The sequence below is a fragment of the Hyperolius riggenbachi genome, chromosome 5 (genome assembly GCF_040937935.1).
Source record: "Hyperolius riggenbachi isolate aHypRig1 chromosome 5, aHypRig1.pri, whole genome shotgun sequence".
NCBI classification, from domain to species: domain Eukaryota; kingdom Metazoa; phylum Chordata; class Amphibia; order Anura; family Hyperoliidae; genus Hyperolius; species Hyperolius riggenbachi.
In genome coordinates this window covers 292,860,394-292,873,625 of record NC_090650.1, presented here as the reverse complement: position 1 = coordinate 292,873,625, position 13,232 = coordinate 292,860,394, and the positions used below count along the sequence as shown (strand labels likewise).

At 42.5% G+C, this 13,232-nt stretch overlaps 1 protein-coding gene across 4 annotated transcripts in view; it reads left to right on the top strand.

Moving 5' to 3' along the window:
• The window catches only part of CNDP1 (carnosine dipeptidase 1), a 62,219-nt gene that overhangs the window by 32,728 nt on the left and 16,259 nt on the right, over positions 1-13,232 (top strand). For 2 of the 4 annotated variants that reach the window (XM_068237075.1, XM_068237076.1), the window contains exons 4-7: positions 4,248-4,355; positions 5,340-5,483; positions 7,668-7,830; positions 8,380-8,468. In XM_068237075.1, coding sequence (XP_068093176.1) covers positions 4,248-4,355; positions 5,340-5,483; positions 7,668-7,830; positions 8,380-8,468 — 504 coding nt within the window. Of the gene's footprint in view, positions 1-3,631; positions 3,643-4,006; positions 4,023-4,247; positions 4,356-5,339; positions 5,484-7,667; positions 7,831-8,379; positions 8,469-13,232 lie in introns of those variants that run through there. The other 2 variants (XM_068237078.1, XM_068237077.1) reach the window with 2 other exon arrangements.

Sequence of the window (13,232 nt, the reverse complement as noted above, 5' to 3'; positions counted from 1 at the left end):
GACAACCAGCAACTGGCAAGCAACCTGAATATATAGTTGCAGGACTCTGCCGCCCCGCCCGAGCCACTCAGCGAATCAGGAGTCCAGCAGGAATCAGCTGATCGTCCTGATCAGCTGATACACCTCCTGCTGGTATAAAAGGTCTGACTTCTGGCGCGCGCGCGTAGCTCCTCAGCCTGTGTGAATTAACAGACCCAGCCACACCATACGCACGCTGCTGCGGACAAACCGCTGCGCTGGACGCGGAATCAGCCGCCTTTCCGCCAGTACACGCGGCGGCTTTTACATGAAGAGTTAAGAAACTTCAGTTGTTATACAGTATATGAAAAAGAGCTTTGTTGAGACACAACTTGGGTCAAATACAGTCCTGTTTTCTGAAGCACTTAAAGGGATACTGTAGGGAGTCGGGGGAAAATTAGTTGAACTTACCCGGGGCTTCTAATGGTCCCCCGCAGACATCCTGTGCCCGCGCAGCCACTCCCCAATGCTCCGACCCCGCCTCCAATTCACTCCTGAAATGTCAGACTTTAAAGTCTGAAAACCACTGCGCCTGCGTTGCCGTGTCTTCGCTCCCGCTGATGTCACCATGAGCGTACTGCGCAGGCACAGACTATACTGGGCCTGCGCAGTACTCTCCAGGTGACATCAGCGGGATCTGAAATTCCAGAAGTGAACCGGAGGCGGGGCCAGAGCATCGGTGAGTGGCTAGGCGGGCACAGGATGTCTGCGGGGGACCATTAGAAGCCCCGGGTAAGTTCAACTCATTTTCCCCCGACCCCCCTACAGTGTCCCTTTAAACAACCAAGAAATAGTGAGAGACAACTTAAGAAGGTGTTACTGCAGAAACATTCAAATGGTCAATATTTCTGCTTTGTTTTATATCTTAAAAGACAGTGTGGTTTTAAAACTGCAACTGTGACAGTATGATGCAATGTTCTAAAAAAAAAAAAAAAAATACAGTATATAGCTGAAAATAAAAATATGTGACTATCTTGTATTTTTTTCATTTCAGGTTTGTTTTAAGTGCATGCACAAAACGTGTGCATTGGCAGTTATTATATATTATACACAATATGCATTACAACATGCAAGCCTAAACAAAGACTTTAATGATCATAGGAAGTACATTGTGCCCCCAGATTATTAGTCTGTATAGAGAGAATATGCTCAGGCCTATTGTGTCAGTTTTACACAGTTTGCTTTTTTAGCTTGACTCCTGACAAGTGCTCTGATATGATACACAGCATGGGACCACAAGCACTACTTAATAACAGAGGCTTATAATTGCCAAACCAAGAACATATCATTCTGCTATTTCCCTCATTATTAAACGCTTTACTGTATCTACCTGTACTCTATCTACCTTGGAGCTATATAATGAGATTCTATCACCTTGGCTCTCCCATTGAATCCTATGGAGTGGCACATTTTGCAGCCACCAGAGGTGAAAGGATGACCGAGGCTGAGTTTGCAGGGGGCGTTCCCTGCAGAGGAGGCTGTGTTATGTAAACTGTAATAAAAATAATAAAAGCTGTTGCAGTTCAAAAGGTCACATAACAGAAAATCTTCCATAAGCACACCGGCTGCTCACAATTTAAATCAACAATAGACAATGGATAAATACACACATCTCCCCCACAAACATCAGCATGAGATCGGATTATAAATGTTTAAATAGGTGTAAACTGCAATTGTAGTTAAAGAACAAAAGGAGCTGCCTGTAGTTCTTAAAGTGGTAGTGTCTGTGGTTACCAACTTCCATATACAAACCAAAAGCAATGCTCCAAGAAAATGAGGCTAATGAATTAAGCACCATTGTATATATCACAAACATATCATCTTATTGTACATAATATAACAAAACAATTACTTTTATCTGGTTAAGCAAACACTGCTGATGGAAAAAGAGAGCTGGAAAATGTAAATGTTGAATATTTCATTTTGCTGCCAAGTAAATGAACTAGATTGTATGCCATACTGAAATAGCTGATGTGCAAAATACAATGTTTAAATTTACCTCCTTAAACTGACAACAGAACATGGAGTATGTATATTTTCCATAGGTATAAAAAACAAAGTTTTGTAAAAGTAATATACCTTTTAATGGCTAACTGATAAAGTTACATTATGCAAGCTTTCAGGCATCTAGTCCCTATCTTCACGCATATTTCCAGATGTTAGCTGAAGTAAATCACTGTATGAAGGTAAATAGTACACAGTGAAGATGACAGTTGTGCTGGGTACTATTTAGCAGTTAGGTGTCGGGTGGTCAGAAGGCTGGAGCCAGTGAGCTCATGCAAGTATATGTGAAGTCCAGCAGGTTTCTGAAGATTATGAAGTTAAGTCAGTCATGTTAAATAAGGTGTCATAAAGCACATTCCACAATTTGAACATTCTGTTAATGTCTTGAACATTTTCATAAATTTGTACTCCGAAAATGTTCTTGATTGTTCATTTCTAAAGAAGTACTTTCAGATCTTTCATGCTGTGTCCTGGTTTACAGAAGTGTTGGGCCACTGGTGTGTCCATTTTACCCTCATTGATTTTAAAGTGGTGATGGTTTATTCTTGTGTTCAGTTTTTATCCCGTTTCTCCTATATAGATTTCTCTTCAAACTTTTTTGCTACTATAATTTCCTTGTCTTTTCTGGCACTTGAATTAACTCTCGTAGCCTAACAGCACATTGGAAAGTTATGTTTCCCCCCAAAATGCCCTAAGATTATGATAGAGAAATTTAGACTATAACTATAGTAGGGATTAGATTGTATGGTTCTTCTGACGGACAGTGAGGCCTGTTTTCCAAGAGAGGTTGAACTGCATGCTTGCCAGGCAGTTCAGCCTCCTGGCTGCTGGCCACATGTGCTATCCGGGTGCATTTACATGCACCCGAATGGCAGTGTTCGGTAAAGACCCGTTTCCACTACTAAGTGATGCGAATGCAGCTACCTAGCCGCATCGCATCACTTCTGCCGCCGGCCGCATCACTTCTGCATCTCCCGATGCGGAAGTGAATTGAGGAGATTGGACGCGGCTGTGGGCGGATGCGGCTATGTGAGAATATGCAGCATGCTGGATGTTTGATGTTACCCAGTAGCCAAAAACCTCTGAGGATGGCAACCGCTGTGCTCAGACGCAACTTCATTCGGGACCTTCTGTCCACCACCCGTGCTGAGTGCTAGAAAGTGCCTGACCGGTGAATGGGAGCAGCTGTCAGGCGGTGAATTCACCACCTTCAGCTGCTTGTTGAAAAGAAACCTTAGTTGAGCTATCTGATGTGCTGTGGAACGTATCAGCAGTATACATCCTATACAATAAAACTTAACTGTCCCTGCGTCAACCACTTTCCCTGTCAGTCCGTCCAAAGCATTTTTGTACTGCGCATGTGCACAGTACAGGCAGCAGTTGGGAAGGGAGGTCAGGCCAGGGAGCAGGGCGGCCGGGTGCGTGCACGCGTGTCGGTCTGGTGTGCGCACGCTGGGCGGTCAGGTGTGCACGCGTGGCGGGCGGGCGGGTGCGAGCCCTGACTGGCGGTGGTAATTTCTCTACCCAGAGCCTGTTTTTAAACAGGCTTAGGTAGACTAGTTAATAACAGTTTCAAAATAACTGAAAAACTGCTGTAGTGTCATCAACACCAGCACAAGGGTAATAGGAGAAAAACTGATGCAAAAGTCAGATGAAGGATGCTGTCTCTGAACTTCTGTTTCACTTCTGGCCCAATTTCCTTGCACTGGAGTTAATAAATCCCCCCACTGTTTAGAAAATATTACAGAACATGGAGGTGATTGGAATAGGTAGCACTTGGAGGAGTCAAAGAACTGTAGTAACATTGTGCGATCTGTGATCTGCATTCGTTATTGATTCCATAGTCCACATATTATGCATGCTCAGCAAACACACGTGTGAGTGTGTCTTGCACAACATGAAACAAATACAGTGGGAGAGGTGAGACTAATTTAGAAGAGCTTTATTCAGATGATGATGATCACTCAGCATCAGTGCAGCTGCAGTTTCCTATGTTTGTGGTAAGCCTCAGGGGAACCTTAAGGTTGTGCAATCCTTCCCTCATGGAGGAACAAAGGGCTGTTTTGTACAAATAAGCAATTCAGGCACAGCAAGATTTTAATCCTTTGTTTTGGTTTGTGTTCTACCTACATTGTCAGAAAATGTACTCACAAGCAAAAGGTTCAACTACACTTCCACCACTTCACCAGCGTGTTTACTGAATTAGACTGTGTTATTCCCTGCAGATCTTTATCGTTCAGCTTATCATGCTACCTTTTGCAACGGATGCATCTGAGAAACTGGTAGAAGATCTTTTCCAGTATATTGATGCTCATCAGGATGACTTTGTTCAGGTAAAGTACTGATGTCAGCTGAAGTTAGACACCGTGCTTTATTGTGTTCAAATGTTGTGACAGGAAAAGGAAACTGCATGAATGGATGATACGCATACTAATATTTCCTGGGGCCTAGTGTAGCTTAGTGCTTGCTCACATCAAGTGCCGAGTTCATCGTATTGGGCCGTATTTACCGTAACTATGCAGCCAAAATGCAGCACACAAAACTTTAGAAAAGCAGCAATACTACACAAAATAATTTTCTTAATTTTTGTTTACAAATTGAAATATGCATCGAGATAGAGGCCCCCTTCCTGATATATTTGAAAGGCCCACAACCCTCTTTTTTCTTTACTTTTTTAACCCATACTGGGTGGACTGTCAGTAGCGCTATTTGTAGCCATATCTGTGCATATGGATTTTCCAGTTTTTAGTTTAGCAAGTAATCCCTCTATGCCTCAGAGCATGAAGAGCTGGGTGCCTGAGCTTAAATCATTTTTTGTTTTTTTGCATGTAAACAAAGATGTATCAATATATAAAGAGAAAACTCAGCAAATGAACAAAATAATTCATAGTATGTAATAAAAAGGATTAATGATCCATGGTTTGATTCTGTTTGAAAAGTGGAGTTTTTGAAAAGTTGACCTTGCTGCCCCCAGTCTAAATATGGACCTAACTGTATATATATATAATATATATATATATATATATATATATATATATATATATATATATATATATATTTGTCAACATATTCCGTGGCACTGTACAAAGGATAGATAGATAGATAGAAAGATAGATAGATAGATAGATAGATAGATAGATAGATAGATAGATAGATAGATAGATATACAGACAGACAGACAGACAGACAGACAGACAGACAGACACATACATATACACATTGCTAATAGGAAGAATCATCATCTCATTGCATGTTACTTTTACATACTGCATACTGATATATTGCAGGACTTACATATATATTTTATACAAATGCAGAACCTTAAAGAATGGGTAGCTGTCCCCAGTGATTCCAGTGACCCTCAGCTACGGGAAGAATTAATTAGAATGGTGGAAATATCAGCTCAAAGGATCCAAGCTTTGGGAGCTACAGTACAACAAATAGATATGGGCTATGAGATGGTAGGTATCAATTCAATGCAAATGCTTGCACACATTATCACCTTCTTGAATTCTGATTTACAGTATGTTTGAGTGTCTATTTTGTAGGGAAGTCTAGATTTATTTTTCTATAAGTTACAGCTAGATCCCGGAGTTGGCCACATCAGGGTCTGGCCAGCCAATTGGCGAAGTGGCATACTGATGATGCAGAATTCTAAAATGACCGGGTCAGCCAAGTCCAGAAGAAAGCTTTCCCAAAGAGAGTTCAGCAGCATTGTCCCACCTCTCCAGTCATTACCTCTTTTTCCCCATCCAAGATGATTTATAGTGCTGCTGGTGACTAACGTAAGATAAAGTAAGAATGTTTGAAAATTGGCGTAGCTAAGAAGCTGTGGGCCTGATGCAAGTTTTACATTGGGCCCCCCCCCAAGCACTCTATACATAACAATTGATACGGCGCACCAAAACCTGTCAATGGCAACTACAGTGTCAGAGGTGCAAGAAGGGGATGGGGAACAGCTTGTTAATGATTACCACTATTCAAAGCATCTATTATTATGAGCACAGGACCAATAGAGAGCTAATACTACAGTTGAGGGAGGGCCCCTCGGGGCCCCTCTGGCCCAAGGTCCTCGATGCAATTGCTACCTCTGCACCCCCTATTGCTACTCTCCTGCATGCAGCTAATCTAACCAAAGTTCAGTCAGAGTCTCTGATCTGTATGCTTGTTCAGGATCTATGGCTAAAGGTATTAGATGCAGAGGGTCAGCAGGTCAGCATTGCTTACAAAAAAAATAAAGCCTCCATATCCCTCTCACTTTAGGTTCCCTTTAAGGCCCCATCCTCCTGCTCTCCCTCGCTGCAGTGGCCATTAATCTCAATGAGATTGGCCATAGTACCCGCGGTGTGGTATGACTTGGCGTATAATTGCCGGAGCGGCACACATGCGCATAGCACCAAAGTCACATAACACACAGAGCATCTTGTCTGGGAGTGTATAGGTGACTGAGGGGACAGATGCAAGTGACGTCTGATGTCACTTGCGTACACATTTGGGGGAGGGGGGGGGGTGCAGATTTATCTGTCAGTGCTATCTGCAGCAGGGACATATCTGGATGCAATGGTGCGGTGCGCTGTGCTGCGGTAGGCTCTTCTGCCACTCGCACCATGGGCTTGATTCACTAAACTGTGATAACTCATATTACGGCTGCGCTAGCGTTTTTGTGTGCGTTTTTGCACGCAATCGCAAATTTTCACACAAATATTTGGCATTGTGAGTGAAAATTCGTGATTGCGTGTGGAAACGCGAAACCGCTAGCGCGCCCGTGATATGAATTATCACAGTTCAGTGAATCAAGCCCCATGTGTGACACTAGCCTTAAAGGGACTCCGAGCAGTGCAGAAACTATGGAAAGATGCATATCATTTTAAAGCTCTCTTTCTCCTCTTTCCAATGATATATAAATCACCGCCCTACGCCTTTTAGTTGTCGCTATTTTCGCGATTGAAATTGCCGCGGCCACGATTTCAATCGCGAAAAGAAAGAAAACGAAAAGGCGTAGAGCAACAATTTAGGTGTCGCCAGAAAGAGGAGAAAGAGAGCTTTAAAATGATATCCATCTTTCCATAGTTACTTGTATTACACAGGACGACACTTTCCCCAGTGTCAGCAGCTCCATTCAGCAGAAAAAGTCGGCCTGTGTAATACAATGTAACTATGGAAAGATGGATATCATTTTAAAGCTCTCTTTCTCCTCTTTCTGGCGACACCTAAATCGTTGCCCTACGCCTTTTAGTTTTCTTTATTTTCGCGATTGAAATTGCGTCCGCGGCAATTTCAATCGCAAAAATAGCGAAAACTAAAAGGCGTAGGGCAGCGGTTTATATATCATCGGAAAGAGGAGAAAGAGAGCTTTAAAATGATATCCATCTTTCCATAGTTTCTGCACTGCTCGGAGTCCCTTTAAATGCTTTTCCCTTAAAGGCAGAATGGTTTTCCATGTAGCCAGGTTGAGCTCCAATAACCTGTTAATGGTAAAAAAAAAATATTTTATTTCCTAAACTATTCTTACACAAATTGCTGTAGAAGTGTCCATTTTCCACCAAGAATAACCCCTGTTGAAGCAACAATGTAATAACTGATATTGCAATAATTCCCAAATATGATTATACAAATGAACTATTTATCTGATTGTTTATCTACAGATGAATAATAAACAGAGAGTCAAGTTTCCCCCTGCAATCTTGGCTGAGCTGGGCAATGACACCACCAAGGCCACCGTTTGTTTTTATGGACATGTGGATGTGCAGCCTGCTAAAAAGGAGGATGGCTGGACAAACGATCCATTCACATTGACTGAAGTTAATGGTGAGTATACTGAAGATTTTCTTGTACGTCAATGAGACTGTACTGGCAATGAACTATAGACTTAATAGAGATAGCAGTACAAATGTTAGTGTCCCTCACAGTCTTCTATGAAATTTGCTAGACTGATTTGATGGGCGGTGTTTATTTAAGGGCCGATTCAGATGCTTGGGGACGTCTCGCTTACCTGATGCTAAACGGTTTTCTGCAAACCAGCAGTAAAGCGTCAGGCATCGGTTCCCATCGTTCAGTCGTCACGCCACATTTTGAGCACCCTACGGGGTCACAGAAATGCTGAACATTGCCAATCCTGAAGCTACACGTAACCTCCAGGACAAGATGACAGGATCGAGTGCGGTGATGGGAAAAATCGTTACTATCCTTTAAAAAGTGCTCTCCATTCATTTGAATGGACAGCGCTTAAACAACGAATGTTGCTAGCACTGCGATTAAGGCCTGTGTGAACCGTCAGCAAAAATAAAATGTGTTTTTATTAGCCTATATGCCTATAGCATAGTAATGGTTCAGTTTCTAATGTCCCAATATTTTCAGGAAACCTGTATGGACGAGGTGCAACAGACAACAAAGGCCCTGTGTTAGCCTGGATAAATGCCATAGACACATATATATCACTGAAGCAGGTAATGTATGCAATATTTACCAAAGCCACAATCAGCACTTCCATGGATACGACTCTAATCATATATTATTAAGCCACAGCAATAAAACTAAAGAGATTTTGTAACATTTCCTTCCTCACTGCAGCATATTGAGAGCATCTTCAATAATTAAAGGAAACCTAAACTGAAAGGGATATGGATGTTTATCTTTTAAACAATTCTAGTTTCCTGGCAGCCCCTATTTGGCTGCAGTAGTGGCTGAATCACACACCTGAAACAAGCATGCAGCTAATCCAGTCTGACTTCAGTCAGAGCACCTAATCCGTATGCTTGTTCAGGGGCTGTGGCTGAAAGTATTAGAGACACAGGATCAGCAGGAGAGTCTGGCAAATGGTATTATTATTTATTAAAAGGAAAAATCCATATCCTTCTCAGTATAGGTTCCTTTAACACTATATGACCATATATTGTGAAGCATTCCTGCTTTGCAACATTCTATCTCAAGTATATAAAACTTTTGCTCCATACTATGTATATGCTGTAACCCAACTTCTGTAAAAAAAAAAAAATAAAGTATATAATTGCTTTTATGTTCTTGTTGTGGAGATTGCCCCTCATTGCTGGGCTCTAAATGGAGTTTTGTAGCTTAAATATCAAACTAAAACTGGTTATCCAGGGGCACAAGAAATGACAGGCAGCAATGCAAATCTAGACAAGTAATTCTATCTCTTAAGCCACCCCACAAAAAAAAATAATTAAAAAAAAAAAAATATATATATATATATATGTGGTTTCTGTCACTGTCTGATAGATTTCCAGACTTCCTGTCTGGACAGGAAGTGGTGGAGATTCTCACAGATGTGGTACAAAACACAGAATTTATGTCAGGATCCCTTCTGTAGCCTGCCCTGTTGGTTGCAGTTCTGAATTTCCTGTATGCATATTGTTGCATAATATTGCTTGCATTTGTAATGAGAATCCTTTCTTTCTGCTGTCAGCTTGCAGCCTTCAATCAGACTAGCACAGGATTGAGTGATTACCATTCAGCTGTGTGGGAATGTGCATGTCTGCTCTCATTGGCTGATGTCCATAGAAAAGCCTGCTCCTCCTTTCAGATCTTGCCTGTCATAGCTTTCAGCTTTCCCTAAGCTGGTTGCTGTGTCCCTCATGTGAATTGTGTATTGCATTGTTTAACCTTGTCTTTCTTGCTTGGATGTTCACTGTACCCACGGGGGTACAGTGAAGTCCTTCCAATCCTGATAGCTTGGATTCTGCCATCACCACGTTGGTGACTGGTAGTATTCCTGCTAGTCCTGTTCCTGTTGACGTAACTATAAACTGTGATTGCTATTAGTTACACTCCTTCCTGTTTGTCTTGTCCGTGCCAGTGTGGTTGCTTGCTATCGCTGGGGCAGCGATTAGATTGGCATGCATTCCATCTGTCTGTCTGTTCCTGTGGGCTTAACTATAAGCTGTGGTTGCTATTAGTTATGCTCCTTCCTGTTTGTCTTGTTCATGCCAATGTGGATGCTTGCTATCGCTGGGGCAACAATTAGATTGGCAAGCATTCCATCTGTCTGTCTGTTGTCCGTCCTTGTTACTCAGTGTGGTGGACATCAGATGCTCAGTGCTGCGGTCGCACTGTGCAACCATTGTGTCTTGTTTATTTGTGGCGGTTATCGGAAGCTCAGAGTGGCGGTCGCTCTGAGCAGTCTTGCTCCCTGTGTGATCTGTGTAACTTCCTCCACAAGAGCATTCAGCTCTACTACCTAATATCACCCATCTGCATAGTCTTGTTTGCTCTGGTGGTACTCTGGCTTTCTCGGCATCAGCTGCTATATCTTGCATCTACAAGGCCTGGGTGTAACCTAAGTTGAGCAGAAGTTGAGCAGATGCTATTTACTTACCTCCCGTTCAAGCGGGGACACGCCACATCAGCGGAAGAAGGTGGTGATAGATTGGGGTATAGTGGCTGAAAGAAAGCAGGAGATCTGCCAGGCATTACAATGTAATTATTTTCTGGAAGTCAGCTTTGTACTCAACTCCAAGCAAAAAAGCTTACCATGGTGCTAGTCACCTCACCCTTCTGGAGCTTGCAGTTAGTGGGCAAACTTATCTTTCTAGGTGCCAGCATTCTGAGGTTTTTGGGAGAAACCAACTTTCACCCACACTATGCCGTGGTGCACGTTATGCTGGGTACACACAATGCTTTTTTTTTTTTTGGTCGATTTTCCAATTGATCGATTTTTGATTTGTTTTTCCACTCAATTTCCCACTCGATTCACTTATCTTTTCTTATCTATTTCCATTCACTTCTATGATAAATCGAACAGAAATGCTTGGAACATGCAGGCAGAGGACTGCAAACTCCCAAGGCTCTCCATCTGGATCCATGATTGACTCCAATAAAATGAATAGGATTTTTTTTTCACCATGTAGTGCTATTCTCTGTGAACATTTTTGTTGAACCCTGTACACATGCCAACTGGGAGAAAATTAACTAAATAAATAAAAAAGACAGTATAGTGCCCCTGCTAATCATTACCCACTCATTTAGCCATTCAGGTTGAGTAGCCGTGAGAAGTTATTTTGTGGCTCTTTCCCTCAGTCAAAACTCACATGGTGGCTTTCACCTAATTTGTATCTGTGTTTGTCTGGCATGATTGAACAAACAAGTGCCCTACCATAGGTACTATTCCAGATGCTAAATGACAATCCCTTGCTTTCATTACAAGCCAAGAATCCCAGTTTAACTAAGCTAATAGACTAGTCTTTGCTGACAAGTCCAAATTATATCTAGGGCAGTATTTAAATAAGCCAATACTAGGGCTTCACAGTTTGGACAGCTCTTCTTAAAAGAACACAGATGAAAATGACATGATTGATATGGAGCAATGATGCTGGATAGTGTCATTGGTGTGGATGTATGATGCTGGATAGTGTCACTGGTGTGGATGTATGATGCTGGTTAGTCTCACTGGTGTGGATATTTGATGCTGGTTAGTGTCACTTGTGTGGATGTATGATGCTGGATAGTGTCACTGGTGTGGATGTATGATGCTGGATAGTGTCACTGGTGTGGATGTATGATGCTGGTTAGTCTCACTGGTGTGGATATTTGATGCTGGTTAGTGTCACTTGTGTGGATGTATGATGCTGGTTAGTGTCACTGGTGTGGATGTATGATGCTGGATAATGTCACTGGTGTGGATGTATGATGCTGGATAGTGTCATTGGTGTGGATGTATGATGCTGGATAGTGTCACTGGTGTGGATGTATGATGCTGGATAATGTCACTGGTGTGGATGTATGATGCTGGATAGTGTCACTGGTGTGGATGTATGATGCTGGATAGTGTCACTGGTGTGGATGTATGATGCTGGATAATGTCACTGGTGTGGATGTATGATGCTGGATAATGTCACTGGTGTGGATGTATGATGCTGGATAGTGTCACTGGTGTGGATGTATGATGCTGGATAGTGTCACTGGTGTGGATGTATGATGCTGGATAGTGTCACTGGTGTGGATGTATGATGCTGGATTGTGTCACTGGTGTGGATGTATGATGCTGGATAGTGTCACTGATGTGGATGTATGATGCTGGATAGTGTCACTGGTGTGTATGTATGATGCTGGATAGTGTCACTGATGTGGATGTATGATGCTAGATAGTGTCACTGGTGTGGATGTATGATGCTGGATAGTGTCACTGATGTGGATGTATGATGCTGGATAGTGTCACTGGTGTGGATGTATGATGCTGGATAGTGTCACTGATGTGGATGTATGATGCTGGATAGTGTCACTGGTGTGGATGTATGATGCTGGATAATGTCACTGGTGTGGATGTATGGCGCTGGATAGTGTCACTGGTGTGGATGTATGATGCTGGATAGTGTCACTGATGTGGATGTATGATGCTGGATAGTGTCACTGGTGTGGATGTATGATGCTGGATAGTGTCACTGGTGTGGATGGATGATGCTGGATAATGTCACTGGTGTGGATGTATGATGCTGGATAGTGTCACTGGTGTGGATGTATGATGCTGGATAGTGTCACTGGTGTGAATGTATGATGCTGGATAATGTCACTGGTGTGGATGTATGATGCTGGATAGTGTCACTGGTGTGGATGTATGATGCTGGATAGTGTCACTGGTGTGAATGTATGATGCTGGATAATGTCACTGGTGTGGATGTATGATGCTGGATAGTGTCACTGGTGTGGATGTATGATGCTGGATAGTGTCACTGGTGTGGTTGTATGATGCTGGATAGTGTCACTGGTGTGGATGTATGATGCTGGATAGTGTCACTGATGTGGATGTATGATGCTGGATAGTGTCACTGGTGTGGATGTATGATGCTGGATAGTGTCACTGGTGTGGATGTATGATGCTGGATAGTGTCACTGTTGTGGATGTATGATGCTGGATAGTGTCACTGGTGTGGATGTATGATTCTGGATAGTGTCACTGATGTGGATGTATGATGCTGGATAGTGTCACTGGTGTGAATGTATGATGCTGGATAGTGTCACTGGTATGGATGTATGATGCTGGATAGTGTCACTGGTGTGGATGTATGATGCTGGATAATGTCACTGGTGTGGATGTATGATGCTGGATAGTGTCACTGGTGTGGATGTATGATGCTGGATAATGTCACTGGTGTGAATGTATGATGCTGGATAATGTCACTGGTGTGGATGTATGATGCTGGATAATGTCACTGGTGTGGATGTATGATGCTGGATAGTGTCACTGGTGTGGATGTATG